The 20,313-nt window shown below is 35.0% G+C and overlaps 1 protein-coding gene across 1 annotated transcript in view; it reads right to left on the bottom strand.

The window, feature by feature from the left end:
* Positions 1–20,313, bottom strand: part of FBN2 (fibrillin 2) — a 232,723-nt gene that overhangs the window by 70,176 nt on the left and 142,234 nt on the right. Inside the window, exons 17-23 of the mRNA XM_060006959.1 lie at positions 18,731–18,784; positions 17,025–17,150; positions 14,981–15,106; positions 10,130–10,249; positions 4,132–4,269; positions 3,489–3,539; positions 2,544–2,669 (exon numbers count right to left, since the gene is read on the bottom strand). Coding sequence (XP_059862942.1) covers positions 2,544–2,669; positions 3,489–3,539; positions 4,132–4,269; positions 10,130–10,249; positions 14,981–15,106; positions 17,025–17,150; positions 18,731–18,784 — 741 coding nt within the window. The remainder of the gene's footprint in view (positions 1–2,543; positions 2,670–3,488; positions 3,540–4,131; positions 4,270–10,129; positions 10,250–14,980; positions 15,107–17,024; positions 17,151–18,730; positions 18,785–20,313) is intronic.

Raw genomic sequence — 20,313 nt, 5'->3', positions numbered from 1 at the left:
AGGCCCTGGGATAAGGCCAGGCCCTGGAGACACACTAATGAGCAGGAGACAGAGTCCCTGACCTCCTGAAATGGATACCATAATGACAGTCATTTAAAGAGAGAACAGGTGGGTTCTCCTTCAGTGTTACCTAATTCTCACCTGACACCTTCAGGAAGAAAAGGTTCCCTGGGGATAAGATTCCTTCTTATCATCAGCTATGATCCTTTTTTTGTATCACTGACATCAGAAAGAACAAATAACTTTAGCATATTTTAGGGCCACTGAAATATGAGCAATTCTGTGATTAGTGGGGGGAAAAAAGCATTTGAATTACATATGTTAAAAGTTATAAGAGCCTGGTAGAGTAATCCTGTGCCTTTACTACTGAGTTTCATATCAATATTTACATCAGGAATCAAAACACTGTCAACATATGGCCTGTGAATGTTTTGATTTTAATATTAATTTTGGAAACCTTTGGATAGTACATGTGCTTTACAGTTTGTTGCAGTCTTCACTACTCCTTATTACCACCTCACTCATTTATGTTAACTTCTTGGCCCCTGCAAGCATCTGAGTTTGATTTAGATCAACTTCTATCAGAGCAGTTTATCTCTTTTGTTCTCAGAATATTTTCCATTTTCATATGCCAATCTCTTGAAACCTTCTCACATTCACAGCCATGGTAAGTTATTGTAGCAAAATCTAAGTAGTGACAAAAAGCATTTAACGATAAAGATGTTAAAAAAAGAAGCATTTAACAGAAGTACAAGGATGAAGAATCCGATATATCCTCTTAGAATATTACAAAGGCATGATTTTGAGTGATATTACTGAGAATTTATTTTGCTGAGTGATAATTTAAAATCAATGATATAAATTCATATATAGCATCATTTAGTTACTGAAGGCAATTTGATTTCATTAGTTATTGGACCATACTGATACTATTACTTTGTCATCTTCAAAAGATACTTTACATTTTTCTAAACTTTGGAGATAATTTAAGAATAAAACTCCAAAAAGAAGTTTTCTTTATAATTGGACTTTGGATATTATAATTTCTAAACAATTCCATATGATTTTTTTTCCAAATGATTTTACAGTCATACTTTGTATCCAAATTTAAATATGCTGTCAAAACTTAGTTTAAAATAAAATTTGTGTTAATTGTAATAACTAAACTGTATGCTGTTGCAAACTTTTTTCCTACTACTAATTTTAAAAATCCCTGTTTTTAAAATACTTTAAAGATCTTTGAATAGAATAGTTTAAAAATATTTATTATAGAGTTTTGGAATAATTTTTAATATATAATTTTTTGAATACTTAGTTAATATATAATTTTAGAATACCTATTTAAATACCTTGAAGATCTTGGAATATAATACTACCATTGCTCACACTTTGTCTACAAGCTTAAATTTCAAATACAAGCCTATGTAAAGTTATTTTACAAACTAAAAACTTACTGTTTCATAAGATATTGGGAAAAAATCCCTTAAGTAAATAAAAAATTGTTCGGAGACAACACAGAATCAATAGAAGTTTCTCTTTCAATCATGAAACTTAAGTTTAGTCAAGAATAACGCTGATAAAAAATAAAGTCAGCTAGGCATTTCTATAATACAATGCTGACAGAAAGAGCTTCCTTATTTAAAATCTTTAGAAAATAAAGCATTAAGAAAATTTAAATTCTGAAGATGGTAAAGGAAGAGGTAGGATCAGTCAATGTTTTCACACAGAAGCCACATCCAAACTTTGCCATGACTTTCCCCCCTGTCTTGTCAAGGAGCATAGCTGCAATGGGCTGGTAAATGTTAAACTTCAAACGCGAGTCTCCCATTTTTTTCTATGTTCAAAATATACATAGTTCTCTTCTTCCACTGACTCAGTGTGAAAGACTAAACAGTGTAAAATATCTGATTAAAGAACTTATAATTTGTGTGTGTGTGTGAAAGTTGGGACTCAAAAATATATTTGTACGGCCCACGCTCATAGAAGCATTATTCACAACAGCTGAAACCCAAGCATCCATCGACAGATGAGTAGACAAATAAAATGTGGTACATATATACAATGGAACACCACTCAGCCTGAGGAAGGAGAGAAATACTGATACATGCTACAACATGGATGAACCTTTAAGACACCACACTAAATGAAACAAGCCAGTCACAGGAGGACAAATATCGTATGATTCCTTTCCTATGAGGCACTTAGAGTAGTCAAATTCATAGAGACAGAAAGTAGAAGCATGGATGCCAGGGGCTGGGAGAGGGATAAGGGGTGTTAGTGTTTAATAGGTACAGAGTTTCAGTCGGGGAAGATGAATTTTTGAGATAAATTTGAGAGTATACTAACTTTCTGTATTATACAGAAACCATTTCATTTAAATTCATTCACTTGAAAAATATCCTCTGGTGAGTTTCCCCCAAATATCTCACTTAAAGCAAGTTTTCCAGCTATAGACCAAATAGTTTTGGTCAGGCCACTCTCCAAAAAAATAAGAAAATTCATGCTTGGTTTCATGCATAAAACACAAGACAGCATGGACTTACCCAAACACACACGGCCAGTTCCATCCAACGTAAGGCCTTCAGGGCACTCACAATGAAAAGATCCTTTGCTGTTAACACAGCGTCCATTTGGGCAAACACCAGGAAACACCTCACACTCATTAACGTCTGCAGGGAAATGAAGCAAGCAGAGAGAAAAAGATGTTACAAGTAGAAAAAGCAGGTGTAGTCTTACTTCCTGTATAGCATATTCATTCTGCAATACAATGTGGATTATTACTTGAGTTAAGCAGAAATATTCCACAACGAAGCCACCGGGTTTCCTGGGTACCAGCTGTGAAAACTACCACAGTCTTGCCTGTCCATAAAACACATCCCAGACATACACCTTTGCCAGCTGTTCTGTGCCTTAAAGGCTAGTGATGTCCTCACAAAAATTCATCCAACAGCATAAAGAGGAGAAATGGGAAATTCTAAGCTGTTTCCTAAGAATATTATTCTAAAACATTTGTTGACTACATCTAGTATTTTTATTGAAATTCCAAGGTTTTTGAAAGTGATAAATATCTCCAAAGTGTGAGAGTGAATGTTAATTTTTTTTTATTAATTTTAAATTCTTTTTTTTTTTAAACCCCACATTTGTTTATTTATTTATTTTTTTGGCTGTGTTGGGTCTTTGTTTCTGTGCGAGGGCTTTCTCTAGTTGTGGCAAGCGGGGGCCACTCTTCATCGCGGTGTGCGGGCCTCTCACTATCGCGGCCTCTCTTGTTGCAGAGCACAGGCTCCAGACACGCAGGCTCAGCAGTTGTGGCTCACAGGTCTAGTCACTCCCCGGCATGTGCGATCTTCCCAGACCAGGGCTCGAACCCGTGTCCCCTGCATTAGCAGGAAGATTCTCAACCTCTGTGCCACCAGGGAAGCCCCAGTGAATGTTAATTTTAAATACTGCTCTAAAGACTTAACAATGTCATTCAAGAATGCACCCACCTTCACAAGTAACACCTTTAATCCTGGCAAACCCTCTTGGGCAAGCTGTATCTGTGAGAACAAAGGACACATTTTTACTTCATTACAAAAAACACAACTGTCTTAAGCTCAAGAAACAGTATAATGGAATCTAAATTGAACTAAATAAAAACCACAATCTGGGCTTTAGAGGCAAAGGACTCCAGCTGCCCTCTGTTCAATTCAGTGGAGCACATGACATGCTGTGGTAACTCCATTGGTGTTGACCCATATTGAGATTCTCATAATTTTTCCTACAATTTCCTTTTGCTTTCACACTGTCAACCAAATCACAAGTAAACAAAAGATTTAGAGAAAAGAGACATCATGCTCTACCGGGACACATGCAAATAAGAATATTGGAGGATACTGATAGTCACCCAGTAGCTAAATTCTAGTTGATTCCCTTCCTTATCCAAACTATTCAGAAGGTCTGCTTATAGTAAAAGGATAAACCAAATACATATTTCAAGAAATGAATACATTTTACCAGAAAAGACAACATGTTGGGGAGGGTAATGATCTTATGGTCTGCCTCATGGTGGAAATATACAGAGAAAGAGATGCCTATTGAGGAAGAAGCTTTCCGATGCGAAGCCCAGAAGCCCGCTGGCCAGGCTCCTACCTAGTTCACACCGCTCACAGGGGCTCCCCCAGGCAGCCCCGAGGGTGGCGCAGCATTCGGATTTCAGAGTGGCTCCGTTAATGTTCACCTCACAGCGGTTGTCCTGGATGTTGAGCCAACACGTCCCTTTCAGGCTGTCTGAAAAGGAATAGGAAATAGTGGGGAGCTCTCGTCTCTGAAGAAAACAGAACTCAGTTCTATACACCAAAGGCATTATTTAATAGTATTAAAAAACAAAACCTTATTTAAAAAACTTTTTTATAGACATTTACACATACATGCATTTAAATATAGCATATTACATACATGAAAATTAAATATGGTACTGTATATATTTCACACGATATGATAATTAATACAATTATATCTATGGGTATTCCAGGAGCAGCTGCTACTGCCCACGATTTCGTACTGGGATTTGCAAATACAGGGCATTACTGTTATAAGATCATTACTTGTATGAAAAATATTCATAAGACTTATTCTTTATGGCAGATATTTTGATATTTAAGAGTTTATCAAATAACATTCTCCAAATAATCTCCTTCTCTCCTAATTCCCCACCAAATAAACCACACACAATTTCCGTTCTGTTGGAGAGAAGCCAGTGTCTCTCCAACCGAAGATAATTATTTGATGAATAATTTGAATAAAAGAAATCTTAAAGATAAAAAAAATAAACATCACTCATAAAACCACCATTAAGACACACCAAGGCTAATATTTGATGTATTTTCTTTCAGGCATCTTTCTATAATACATATGTATAGCCTTATCTCTAGTTCAAAACGTAACACGTTTATGATAAACTACTTGAAGAAATAGCAGAGAAAATATAAAAATCACCTGTAATCTAACCATCCAGAGGCAACTACTCCTAACTTTTTATACTATGTTTCTACATCAGATTTAAGTTCTTCCTTAATGCCCATTAAAAAGCCAATTTTGAAGCAGAGAAAAGGAATCCAAAGTTGACATGGCAAATATTAACTGGGTAAAATAAATCATATGTGAAGTTTTCCTTGCAGTACTGTGGCTCTCAGTTTACTGTGCATAACATTACCAAGCTTCTTGTTAAAATGCAGACTCATAAGTTTCCAGGTGTGTGGCCCAGGAGTCTGCATTTGACAAGCTCCTGAGGTGATCCCTCTTCAGATGATATGTAAAACAATTTAATAAAGCTTAATAGCGTAGTGTGGTCACAGTCTTGGAAAACAATAAAGAAAAAGGCTATTCCTACAGTATTTTTTTTTTCATTTTTTAAAATAGACTTTAATTTTTAGAGCAGTCTTAGGTTCACAGCAAAACTGAGCATAAAGTACAGAGTTCCCATATACTCCCTGCCCCCTCACACACACAGCCTTCCCCACTATCAATATCCCACATCAGAGTGGTACATTTTTTACAGTCAATGACTCTATACTGCTATGAATATCGTGTACAGGTTTTTGGGTGGACATAAATTTCAGGTGATTTGAATAAATACGAATGAGTGCAATTGCTGGAGGGTATGGTAAGAGTATGTTTAGTTTTATAAGAAACATCCAAACTGTCTCCAATGTGGCTGTACCATTTTGCATTCCCACCAACAATGAATAAGTTATTGTTGTTCTACATCCTTGTCAGCATTTGGTGTTCTCAGTGTTTTGGATTTTCACCATTCTAGTAGGTGTGCAGTGGTGTCTCATTGTTTTAACTTGCATTTCGCTAATGAAATATTATGTGGGCATTTTTTCATATGCTTATTTGCCATCTGTATATCTTCTTTGGTGAAGTATCTGTTAAGATCTTTAGCTTATTTTCTAATTAGGTTGTTAGTTTTCTTATTGTTGAGTTTTAAGAGCTCTTTATATTTCAGATAACAGTCTTTTTATCGGATATGTCTTTTGCAAATATTTTCTTCCAGTTTGTGGCTTGGCTTCTTATTCTCTTGACCATATCTTTTGCAGAGCAGAAGTTTTTAATTTTAATGAAGCCTGATTTATTAATTACTTCTTTCATGACTCATGCTCTTGGTGTTGTATCCAAGTCATTAGCAAACTTAAGGTCATAATAAATTAATATAAACATAGACATTACACCCTTCACAAAAATTAACTCAAAATGCATCACAGACCTAAATGTAAACTACAGTATTTACTTTAAAACTCATCTAATAATAAGGTCAAATAAAGTTATACTGCTAAAATCAACAATAAAAAAAAATACAGGGCTTCCCTGGTGGTGCAGTGGTTGAGAGTCCGCCTGCCAATGCAGGGGACACGGTGGGTTCATGTCCCGGTCCGGGAAGATCCCACATGCCACGGAGCGGCTGGGCCCGTGAGCCATGGCCGCTGAGCCTGCGTGTCCAGAGCCTGTGCTCCGCAACGGGAGAGGCCACAACAGTGAGAGGCCCGCGTACCACAAAAAAAAAACAAAAAAACAACCAGAAACACAGAAAGGGAATTGCAGTGAAACTGGCAGGCCCATGAAGGGAGACGTTGTAATCTGATTGCCTATGGAACAAGGTAGTGGGTAAGAGGACATTACCTACAACCCAAGCCCTCTCGGTCAGAGGATAAAACAAAACAAACAATTCTGTCCTTGACTGAATACAAAAAGTTATGGGGCAAGGCTGTGGGGAAGAAATAGGCGGTCTGTTTGCTTTTTTCTGTTTTGAGATTCAGTTTGGATAAAAACTGTATGCAAATGAAAAAGATTTGCTCAAATGCATTTGTATCAGGTCTCAAATTACAGGTTTTTTAGAGGCTTAAACCTGTACATTCCATAGCACAGAGGAAACTGAGATGCTTGTGTAAGGCTACTGTGTATTGAAATGGTCTTTTAAGGACTGGGTTAATTACTGATTTATCACCTTGGCTGTAGTCATTTTAAGTAAGATATATTGTAATAATATTTGCTAATATTTATTGAGGTAGCAACAAGCACTGTTAAAAGCTTTCTATGTATTAGTTTATTTACCCATTAAAACAACCCTATAAGGTGTGAACAACTTTCAGATGAGAAAACTGAGGCACAGGGGTCAACTAATTTACCCAAGTAAGGTCACCCAGCTAGGAGAGGGTCAGCATCAAGATTCAAACCTGCGTTGTATGATTTCAGAGGCTTTACTCTGCTTCTGTAGGCTGGTATTGTATCAACACTGAAAAGTCCCCAAATCCATCCATACACACACATATACAATCCATCTCTATCTCCTGACTGTTTTTTCTTTTGTGTGTGTACCTATATACCTACACATACACACACACACACACACACACACACAGAGTCACAATATAGACATAGTTATATAGTCAGAGGTTGGTTAAGATCTCTGAAAAAAATAAAGCAGGGAAAGCAGGTAAGCTAGAGGCTACAGTAAAAATCAAGAAGAGAAATAATGGTGGCTTGGACTGGGGGTTGTTGATTTTGGTGGTGAGAAGTGGTTGAAATATGGATAAACTTTAAGTACAATCAATAGGATTTACTGATGGATTAAATGTGCAGTTTGAGAGAAAGGCATCAAGGATGACTCCAGGATTTTAGAGGCTGGCAATTACAAGAATGGAGTTACCATTTGAAAAGACAGAAATGATTCTAGGAGACACAGATTTAAGCTGAAAGATAGAAATTTGCTAAGTCTGAAATGTCAACTAGACACCCAAATGGAGACACTGTGCAGATAATTAGAAATACAAGTCTGAAATTAGCAGACAGATTAAGGATGGAGAGAGAAATGTGAGTCAATGTAGAGGCCATCTAAGCATGAGTGTAAGACAGAGAAGCAAAGAGGTCCAAGGACTGACCTGTGAGACATTTCAAATTGGAAAACAGGAGAATATGAAAGATTTAACAAAGGAAACTGAGAAAACAGGCCAGAAAAGTGAAAGGAAAAGAAGAGGAGACCATAAATGAAAAAATTCTTGAGAAGGGATGAGTGATGAACAGTGCTAAACGCTGCTAATAGGCTAAGATGAGGAGCATTGCGCCTGTCGTGTCCATGCCCAGAATGCAGATCCAAGCCAAAGATGAGGGAGATTGGACTAGATTATGCAGAGCTATCAGATGTGAGCAGTGTAATGCAGGAAAGATTAACCAAATTTATAGTTCTATTATATTTAATCATTTCAACCAGCATACAGCAGTCTCTTCAAGTAGTTTCTAGAACAGTTCAAGATTGGTTTATACTTAGGAAGTTTGCATAATATCTTCTAAATCCCTAAATATTCTTTGTATCTAACTAATTCATGTACATTCTGACAATTTTAAAGTTTTAATTATATCAGGGAATTTTTATCCATCCAGTTCTAAATTTAGAGATTTGGCCCCTACCAAGAACAGCTTGCAGGCTAATTACTGATTAAAGCCATTTGACAGTCCTATTAAAAAGTACATTCATAATATTTCCTAAGTATATTTTACTATTAACTCCCTTTTTAAAACTAGAATTCTGTTTTTAATAAAAAAAGAAGAAAAAATGATGTCTAAAATTTTAAAATATTAAGTAAATTTCTTTCTGAGCAGCTTTAGGCTGGGATATTCAAATATGATCACAATGAATGAAAACACGTAACACGTTGGCTGAGAAAAATATGGTGGTGTTTAGGTGTCCAACATAATGACTTGGAAATAGAAAGTCTTTGTTCCTTTTCATTAATAACTATAATGGTAAAGGCCAAAATCATAGACATGTTTATGACAAAGCAAAAACTAAGATATCTTTGATGCCCAAGTGGCATACAGAGTTAGTTTTCTGAGACATTAATTGACTAATGCTGAGTTCATTTCCTTCGCATAATAAAACGAGTCTATCTCAGTTGGAAACTGTGGCTTAGCAAAAATATTTCTGCCTTACCAGATCCAACCCACACGTCCCCCCCCAAACCAGGAATTCTGTGAGAAAAAAAAGTAATGCCCTAGGCAGATGGCAGTCTATTTCCTAGTATGGAGAGCTGAGCAAGGCTCAAATTTCACCAGCTGTACCTCACTGGGAGATGAAGAGTTGGCATTTCCAAAGGGAAGGTTTTCATTGAAACTTTGGACTTGGTCAGTTCTCCTCCTGTGACAAACAGGTACTCTAAGCATCCAGCTAAATATTGCTAGCATCAGACATAATACTGAAAATACTATTGTCTTTGGAAAATACTAAATTGAAAATTGATATTGAATAAATAACAAACAAAAACAGCCAATTTATTTGGCACTATGTAAAACTGAAACATCTCCCTAACTACTTGGAAATATATATTTAGTTCCCTTTAAAGGTGGATACTAGGTAATAATATGAAGTATGTATACTTAGCCAGTGTAGCCATAGACACTAGAAGCAGGAAAGAATGACTGGGATCGTTTTTTCCCTTACATATGCTAAACGGTTGCTTATAGTGATAGATCAGACTATTTCATTTTATATATCTCCTATCGTCAAAAACTGACCTTATATGTTTTGAGATACATTGAAAGATGTCTTGGAAGTTTTGGAATCTTTCTCTCTTAGAGATTTCCCAAAGCAAGAAAACAGTTATCTTCTCTTCCTTGGAGCTCATAAATTTATGATTGATGGGAGAAATGAAAAAAAACAATAAATTCTTTCTATTTGTTTAAAGTTTAAACTCTTCAAATTCTTGTTAACTGAGTCCAAATGCGATCACATTTCTGTTTACCATTGAAGGTTGTTTATAAAATGTATGCAGTAAGGATTTGATTGTATTGATGCCTAAGGCATTCCTGGGGAATGAATATAAATATGTGTGTGGTATGGAAATGCTTATAATGTATAGCATAATATATATACTTATAAAAAAGGAACGCTTCCCAGAATCTAACAAAATATAAGAGCCTGTCCAGTTTATGCTATCATGTTGTACTCCCATCTTGATAACAAGAGAAAACAACTGAAGTAACTCCTAATTATTAGCTTCCTGTGATCGTGTTCTGTTTTTATCCACAGAAGTCCTGAGGTCTCTGCTTATCTTTGTAGTGAAACTGAAACATCAGCACCATGTATGAATCTTACCAATACAGATCAATCCTGTAGAGCTGAGTTTGCTGCCAGGAGAACATTCACAATTGAAAGATCCAAGGTTGTTCCTGCAGGCCCCATTGACACATGGGTTGCTTTCACATTCATTTATATCTACAATCCAGAAGGAAAAGATTCTGTTAGAGCTGCCATGTGTTTCTGGAAAATATTACTCCAACAAGCCACGCTATGCCAGAATGTCTGGTAAGCTTGGCTCTTGTAATTTTAATATGGTTCTATGAGGCATAAAGTGAATGGGGAAAGGAGAAGTGCATTTTACTGTGTGAATACACATGTGCACGGCCGGGGACTCAGTAGGACTATAGGAATCAGCCTATTTTGAAAGGGTTTAGCATCTAAAGCTTCACTGTTTCACTACAACTTTACATAAATTGGATTCATTTTCTCCTATAATGAGATGTAATTTTCCTGTGGGAAATCTGAATTCTGATTCAACGGAAAGCAACATATTCCTGGGTGCAATGTGTGCTGTGCACAAAAGTGACTGTTTCTGTCATTTGTGGCTCCGAGAGGTTTTGGAAGAATTTAAAAAGCCTGTAGTAGAGACAACATATCACAATGCTGGCTTTAATTCCAAATTTCTGGATACAAATCAGGGAATAAGGGATGAAACTTTAATACTGGGTACAGCATTCTCCTCTAGCCCTTATCCACCTTCCCGTTCACATTTCCATGTTTGGTGTGAGACATTTTTGCAGGCCTCTCACTGTTGTGGCCTCTCCCGTTGCGGAGCACAGGCTCTGGACGCGCACGCTCAGCAGCCATGGCTCACGGGTCCAGCCGCTCCGCGGCATGTGGGATCTTCCCGGACTGGGGCACGAACCCGTGTCCCCTGCATCGGCAGGCAGACTCTCAACCACTGCGCCACCAGGGAAGCCCCCTGGTGTGAGACATTTTTAAAGCACAACTGATTGTGCTAAAATTAAAAAGAGAAAAAAATCTTTTAATTGTTTTAAATAGACCTTTACCATCATTAATTTGATCTCAGTCCTAAATCAAATCATATACCATAATCTAAACAACTCCTGTTGACGGTCAGAAGTATGACGGTCAGAAGTATGACGGTCAGAATTAGAGTATGCCTATGTTCTCAAGTGGTGACTAAGCAAAATGTCAAGCCAATAAAGTTAAATAGCTTAACATGAGTTAATTAAAAATAAATACAAGATTTAGCTAAAGTGTTTAGAAACAATATCAAAGACTGACCTTCAATATAAATTAAACCACTCAATTTAAGGAAGAGAGACATGGATTTCTTTCTGTATTTGGTTAACTATCCGAAACAGGTCAACATACCTCAAGATTTTTTTTTTGAACACTACAGTTTCCGAGTTCACCATAATACTTATTTTTTTCTAAACACCTCTTTGAATTAAACATGAATACTATATATACCAAGGAAAACATGCAAATAAATAACTAGACGATTGTAATGTTTACTCTTGAACATCTCAAGTCAAATACAAACTAAACTGGTTCTGAAAAGGCAGGGCTCACTGATTTTCAAGTCTATGGACTTGAAATGCAAATTTAAAAATCCATGCGGAAAACAGTTATGTTCCTTCTTTGCTATTTCAAAACTACTAAAGAAGTACCCAGGTATAAAATGAATTCTTCAAGTAGAAATTGTGTGAAGAAATATAAATGCATCTTTCTTTCAGGTCATTTGTAGCAAGAAGGCCTCTTAAAAGAAAAATACAAGAGCAGGTTTTATAAATATAGCACAGATTTGGAATGAAAACATCTATTCCAGAGTACTAAAATTCTTTCAATAAAAACACAATGTAAAAAAGAAATCAGCCAAAAAAGCAGCAGATACCTAATCTGAAGACAGATGATATATTACCTACTAATTTTATTTGTAAGAAGCTCCCCCAAAAGAAAAATGTCAGTATCATATACTTTCAAAATCCCTATTTTATATTAAGCAATTATGAACTCAAAAACTATAAACACATGCCATGACAGCTACAAATATAAACTGTTTAATTTTTCTTTAAATACAATGTTTTTATGTTATAAATGTCGTGGAACCAGGAACTGAAACAGTTCACTGTACATTCCTGGAAATAAACTTCAAAGCACATCTGGTTTACATTTAACTAGTTATGTCACTGGAAACACAATCTAAACCACAGTGCTTGCTATAAAAATTTTAACTTTCACAGACTCTCAGAGCTCAAACAAAAAAGTAAAATAAATTTTTGTAACTTCAGTTTGAAATATCAAAGAAACTTGATCACTGCTATTTATTACGTATTTAAAATAGCCTGTTGAAAACATGAATGACAAGCAAAATTAGTGAATCTAGCAAATATATATAGAGAAAGCTAGAATCGGCAATGAATTGGCTGATAATTCCCTGCCTAGTCTTTGGAAATTAGTTTAGAAAGAATAGCATGCAGAGAACTGCTTCAGGCAGACAAATTTATTGTGTGAATGCAAGGCTGGAAATAAGGAGGACACCCAAGGGAAAAAGATATCCGTGGTCTGCAGGTCTATTTCTTTTTTGCAAAACACTTAATAAAATGCAAATAACTTAATAGTGGGAAGAAAGTGTAGAAATAACAGTTATTTGGTTGGATTTCTCACCATAAATCAATTTTATTTCCACAAATGTCATAAGGCTAGAACTAAAATATTTCTCTATCATTTCTCTTTTATTTACATAATATAAACTTCTTTCTTATAAACGACAGATAATAAAACATATTTCGTATTAAAGAAAAGGCTCAGGTTTATCAGGAACAATTATCCTTTGGACAAAATAAGTAAAGACCATGTTTTCTAACCATCACTGTTGCCTGATTTGGTATTAATATGCCTTAATATTTATGTAATCATCCAATGTCATACTATTAAACACCATTAGCTCCTACTCTTCACTTTTTCACGTAAGTAGGCGAATCCCTTTTATTTACCCTTTGGTATTTCACCTCTCAGTACCCTTCAACTTCATCTTACTCGTTAAAATGGAAGAAATATGCTATAAATATCGATGATTTGGTACGCAAACCAAAGTGACGAAACTGAATCAGACACCAACCATTTAGTTCCCCGTTATGTGTCTCCCTCACAAGAGCACCAAAGGGTTCTGTTGCTATGGACAGGGAAACCAGTCCTAATAATCTTCAGCTTCCCAGTTAAATCAAGATGATACCCTTAGCTATTCTTGCTTTCAGAGCTTCCTGATATTTAACAGAAGCTTATCTTCCAAGAGACAATAGATAAAACTGATAAAGGGCAGTGAGAAGGAAGTGTAGAAAGTCGGGAATAAAAACAAAATGGAAAGAAACACAATTCTTGAAATCCCTTCTCCCACCCTCCAAAAAACTCATGGAGGAAATATGGCTAGAATTTTTTTTCTTTTACAAAGTTTCTCATGGCAATTTTGAAGGATAAGAGGTGTTGAGGGGAGTGGGTGCTAGAAAATAAAGACTCTGGTTGAATACATTTAAGAAGCTTAGGCTAAACACATATTATGTGAAAATATTCAAAATCCTTAAGCGTGCCCCCTGTCGTCTCTGCTCATCTATGGACAGGATGAATCTTCAAGTACTTTAGCTGGGAATGGAAAGTGCGCTTTTCTTTGAACAGCTCCTGCCACAGGTGGTGGATAGGAGGGGAACTCAACAATTATCAGAACTAAGTTCAGAAAAACTGCATTTTATGCCGAGGTTTTCTTTTTTCTTCCCTTTTTTTCTTTCTTCAGGTTAATTACTGCTTTTCAGTGGTCCCTCAAATTCAATCCAAACTGAGAATTGCACTTTGTGATTGCATTTCATTGACTTCAGCTAAGTCCTTTGTGTTCTGGCATCTTGTTTGAGTCCTAACTTGTTTCTGTTCATAAGAATGCTTTGAAGTTAAACAATAAGATGAAGAGAATGTTAACATCTTTTTGCATAATATTACTATTGCAGTTTTCTTGGCTATGAAGTCACTAGGAAACAAATACTTTAACAGATAAAAAAGGGCTACTCCAAATAACTAAAGATGAAATTTTTTTTTTGAAACGGTTACTATTCGGAAGTAGTTATTGGATTTGAGAATGTCATGGGACACTTCTGTAGGCCCACACAGTGAGACTTAAAAGGAACAATGACTAGTAGTCATACCACAGAGTATTCTGAAATACACAGTACTTTGATCAAGAAACAAAAACATAATTGAAGGCACTCATTGCTTAGCTGGTATCTACTGAAAATGAGGCCTTTCCTAAGCATTTAACTCATTCATGTAACTCCCACTGAAGAAAAATGAGCTTAAAAGCAAAGGAAGACGTTTTTAAACAGTGATTCACGATCTTTAAGCCCAAATTATAACTTCAAAATTTTCAAATGCAAATGACAATTTTCTTGGACTATAAATTTAATTAAGGTGACCATTTTTACTCAAGCCCCAAATATTTTCTGGGCCAACCTCTGAGGTCTATCAATCATTTCATAAATAAAATGCCTAAGAGCTGACTTTGCCATTACAGTGCAGGTTCCCCCAGGCTAATGTGTCACAGTGGTTTTAAAAAGGGAAAAACAAACAAAAATCTGACATTTTATTAGCAAGTAAAACAAATTGGCTCCTTTCACTTTTTTTTCCCATTAAATTCAAAATGTTTGGTGATATTTCATCTGAATGGGACAAAACTGATGGTTTTATAAACTGGGTTAGGTGCATGCTATTTCTAAAACTGGCAGATTAGCTGAAAGAGATTATACAATTTTAAACATATTCAAACAACATTCTTTCTGCTCTACTGCTTCATAACGTACTTGTGGTTCACGCATATCGAGGTGCTTACTGTTCACAACAAAGGAAGATGGCTCTTACCTTCACACGTCTCTGTCTCAGTCCTGAACACATAGCCAGGTGGGCAGGTGCAGCTGTAGCTCCCAGGTGTGTTTCGGCATAGGCCATTGTCACAGAGCAGTCTGTTTACCAGGCACTCATCAATGTCTGGAAGCAACCGTTAGAAGACAGGAGACACACACAGTGAAACAAACAGCACAGTGATCAAAATGTTTTATTTCTGTTGTTTGTTTTTTTCCTCACCCCATACCTTGACTCAGTCTCTTCGTATCCAAAACACATTCCTGATCCTAAGCAAAATATATTTGGTTTTACTCATATGGAACATTCTTATTCTTGTGGCTACTTTTAAGATGCTTTTGAAGTTCCTGGGAGGTGTGTAATGATTTGGAAAAGGCACATTACTACTTTGTTCTTCATTTACTTACTGCCCCACAGCGGTATTATACTTTAAGCATCACCATAATCTCCCTCATGATTGTACATTTTATCAAGTGGCTGAATCACTATTTATTTATCCATTAGTCCATGCTACGGGTTGAAATGGGTCTCTCAAAAAATATTTTGAATCCCTAACCCACAGTACCTCAGAATGTGACCTTATTTAGAAATAGGATTGTTACAGAGTAATCAAGTTAAAATAAGATCCTTCAGGTAGGTTGTATTCCAATATAGGTATGGACACCAACAACTGGAGTCCATATGAAAAAGGGCAAATTTTGACATAGGGACAAACACATACAGAGGGAAGCTGATGTGAAGACACACAGGGGAAAGATGGATGTGTGGCTAGAGTGACACATCTAAAAGTCTAGGAATGCTAAAGATTGCCAGCAAACACCAGAGACTAGAAGAGGAAAGGAAAGACTCTCCCCTAGGGCCATTAGAAAGAGTGTGATCCTGTTGACACCTTGATTTTGGACTTCTGACTTCCCAAACTGTAACAATCAATTTCCGTTGTTTTCAGCAACCCCGTTTTGTGTACTTTGTTAGGGCAGCCCCAGCAAACTAAAACTGGAATTCGGCTTCATTTTTATTTTTAAAATCTAGTTTTAATTTTATCAAAATTATGCACGTACCTACTTTAAATAGTTGAGTAGTGCCATGAACCATGTTCAATGTGTGAATGCTCACTGAATCTCCCTGTTTTCAGTAGGGTACGCATGTGCTCAACTGTACTTGGACACTATGCTGGAAGCAACTTTGCTTCTGGGGAATAAAAACTAGCTGGTTTGCGTATTTTTATAAATGTTCAACAATCTCTGGCTGGTGCCCTTCCCAACAGATATCAAAATCTGTTATAAGTACATGATATTTAATATAGCTTTATATATCCATCTGTATGTATGTCTTCAACCCAAGGTGAAATGGATATATAATAACATAAATCAGTAATAAAACCCAGAGCCATAAACACAGAAAAATGTATTTCTTTCTAATCATAATCATCAAGACTTGGATGTAAGAGTCATCAGTGGTTAGATGTAAAAATTATTATATATAATAATGGATGGAATAACATTCGTTTTATAAAAGTGAACTCAAGTGCTCCACGGGAAAATCTAGATTCTTCACAAATTCTTGAACATACGAACTACATACTTGAGTTTTTTCAAACATTCCCTTATAAATTACAAAAGGAAACACCCATCTCAGTTATCATGTTTGGATATTTTGCAGCAACTGATTCTTTATAAGTCAACCTGTAATATTTAATTTTCTTAACTTATTATTATCCACACTGCCTCATTAATTTTTGAATCCCACTTCCTAGTGAAAAATTATAGGATTAAGATATATGCAGATATAACAGGCCGATAACTGACTCTGTGTCCATTCACTTGGGAAAAAAATAATTTAAATACTAAATTGTGCCACTAAAAAGTTTGTTACTATGTAACAGCATTTGTTTGATTCCCATATTTTTCTATCTCTGCACTAAAAAGGAAACAAGAAAAACTGTAAGATCTCTAGTTTCACTCATTTATTTGTAGTTTGATTTCTCCTATAATCCATGGGATTAAACTATACAAAAGGCTCTTGTATAATAAAACAAATAACTTACCAATACAGTTTCTTCCAGAGGCATCTGGCTCATAGCCACTGTTGCAATTACAACGGTAACTACCACGTAAATTTTCACAAATTCCATTGGCACATATATCAGGATCCAGAGCACACTCATTGATATCTGCATTAAATGTTCAGAGTTTAATGCTCACAGCCACTTACTGTCTGTTGATACATGTATGTCTAGTAAAGATCACTCAAAATACGTAGTGTCTAACCCTGCAAACCCCCAATTTGCCATTCAGAAAGGGAAACGAAATGAAAATAAGGAGTGAGAATAAAATAGAGAGATATGGGACACTTCCTGGTAAGTCAAAAGAAAAATGAAGGGGACCGGCAGAAATTCAAAGCATTAAGCCATGTAATGTGCTGGCATTTATGATAAAATTAATAAAGAAATTTATAGACTGTTGGCTCAAAACCCAAAGGAAAACTCAACTTGATAGGTATTATAACCATCTAATTAAAAGGCAAAGATTTATTAGGGTGTCTGTATAATTTTATGGTCCTGAAGGCCTGGAATATTTCTATTTTATTATCATTTTTTACAGTCAACTAAGTAATATGATACTTATTAAATGTTACTCATTGTTGATAAGTTGAAATTAATGGAGAGGACAGTTCAAATGTGGATGCTTGAGAACACAGTGTTTTACAACAAGCCATGAACATGACTACGCTCTGTCACCCGTGGGCCGTGGGACTTGAGGAATGATGTACTTGTATGAGCAACCATCTAGTTGCAATGGCTCTGTTGGGGAGGCCATATTGAAAGGGAATAAAAAAACGGAGTCAGCATAAAATAAAATTTTGGTAACTATGCTCAAATTTTAATCCTAACTACTGTGTTCTAGAATTTGGGAAGCCTTAAATACTCCAGAAATGTTAGTCTTTTAATTTAATTTTTGGGAGAAACATCATTGTAAAAGTTTGCTCCTTTACTCTGGTTTCTGACGTTCTTTGCAAAAAAATGTGATATTTACTGTCAATCTATAATTTGTCTAAAGTCTCCTCAAACATGAAAGTATTAGAATATATATGTAAACTAAAGATTAATAGCACCCTACAATTTTATTTTAAAAAAACAAAGGACACTATTAAAATATAAAATAACTTTATAAACACATATGTACTTAATGTTCAAGTTCTATATTGTAATTTTGTTAATCATAGTGCTAAATTTTAAAAAAGAAAACTTTAATGAAACCTTGTACTTCTTTGGTTGGACAGAAACATTTTAGTATTCTTAGTCATAAGTAGTCAATTTATTTTTAGGGCAGTATATCTCAAATATCTCTTAAAGATCCATATCAAATATCTCTTACAGATTGTTTTTGTTTAAACCATGTCAGCACCATTATTTAACATTTTTCTTTAAATTGTCTTGTTTTTCTTTTTTTTTTTTTACAAGCTCTAGCTTCTTCTTAAGTGACGGTATCCGTAAAATCATGGTTGTAGTTTGTTAGTGACATTTTAAACAATGCATGTTTAACAGATAAATATTTATCTACTATGAAAAATGTACATCTACATACTTATTGATACCATCTAGCTTATAACCATTGTTCTAGGAGATAATTTATTTTATTACTTTATACTGATATATTTTTATAATATTAAATACATCTTATCTATAATATTATAATAATAAAGCTATAAAACTATATAATTATTATAAGATTGAGAATTGAATAGAGCTACCTCTTCCATCCACAGTGATACCTACTCCACTACTACAAAGACCGTGGAATTCAGCTGTAAGATAAAAACAAATAGAGAAATCAAAAACTCTAAATTATATCTGTTCCATACACAAGTCACTTACATAACTCCAAAACTATCATTAAGAATTACCTGCAACAACTTAAAATGAAAAGGACCATTTTCTAGCACAAAATTATTTTAAGAATTCCAAAATCACAGGTAAGCATAAAAATGTAAATAAAAATAACTGTGATTATCACCCTGAATTTCATTAATATATTGATAAACATTACAAATATTTTCTACTTATGTAAACTTTAAAAATATCTAAATTGTACAACAGAGATTGCTTTTTAGCTTTTCTTCTCCTCTCAATAATAAAATAATAGAAAACACGTAATAAATAGCATTTACCACGTGATGTGCCTGGTGTTGTTCTAGCATTTTGCATCTAATAATTTATTTAATCCTCCCACTACCACAAACTAGATACTGTTATTTTTCCTCTTTTAATCCCAAGAGAGCTTGGATAGAGATGGGAAGTAACATGCTCAGGTCATAGAGTTTGTAAGTGGGGAGCAGGCTTGGACCCTCTGTACTCTACAATAGACATTTCATGTAATAGCCTATTTATAATAGAGACGATTTAACATCTTTTCTCAGTTATGTGGATCTACCACACTCATTCAATCAATCTCTTATTGATGAAATTAGGTTTGTTCAACTTTCTGCAATTATAATAAAAAAATACAAAGTTTAATTCTATCACTAGGTTAATCTCTTGGAAGTAAAACTGCTCAAAGTTTATGTCTCTTTTAAGGTTTTTGATAGTCCCCCTCTCCCTAAATATCCCAGGTTACCCTTCTAACACCAATGTAAGAGAGTACCCATTTCTGTATATCCTCCCCAACACTGGGGAAAATCAATCATTTGTATTTTACCAATCTAATAAACAAAAATGACACCTTTTTAAACTTTTCTTTTAATTTTAGATAGATTTCTTTTAATTTTTATATGGCACTCTACCATTTGCCTTTCTGCTTTGTGAAGTTCTATGTACACTGTACTTTTTTCTATAGAGGATTTCAACTTTCCTTATTGATTAATGTAAATTCTTTATAAATTAAATAAAATATTTTTCTACTTTATATGTGTATTTTAGTCTTTGGGGTCTGTTTTGAGTGTCCTTTATCATTACAGGATAACAAAAAGTTTGTATCTTCTACAAAAAAATTATTTTGTAACATTTAATGTAGGGAGCTAACTCCATATTTTTCCCAATATTTATCAACAATATTAATTACTTAGTTTAATTTGTTCTCACTGATCTCAATGCTATCTTTATTGTGTCCTATATTTCCACTTATATTCAGAACTCATTTTATTAGCCACTAATCTTTTTACCTAGTCTTGTTATCAATTTTTGCACTTCTTTCATAATATGCATAATTCACTTAACATTTTAGGGGAAGACTTCCTTCATTAACTCCTCTTTTTAAAAAATGTCATACTCAGTAATTCTTCCCGAGGGACTCTCACCATTTTGCTAAGGTTTGAACAGTCCATTTAGGATTTTTAAC

The sequence above is a fragment of the Delphinus delphis genome, chromosome 3 (assembly GCF_949987515.2).
Source record: "Delphinus delphis chromosome 3, mDelDel1.2, whole genome shotgun sequence".
Taxonomy (NCBI): Eukaryota; Metazoa; Chordata; class Mammalia; order Artiodactyla; family Delphinidae; genus Delphinus; species Delphinus delphis.
Note: the sequence above shows the minus strand (reverse complement) of the source record. Positions and strands in the feature narration are given on the sequence as shown.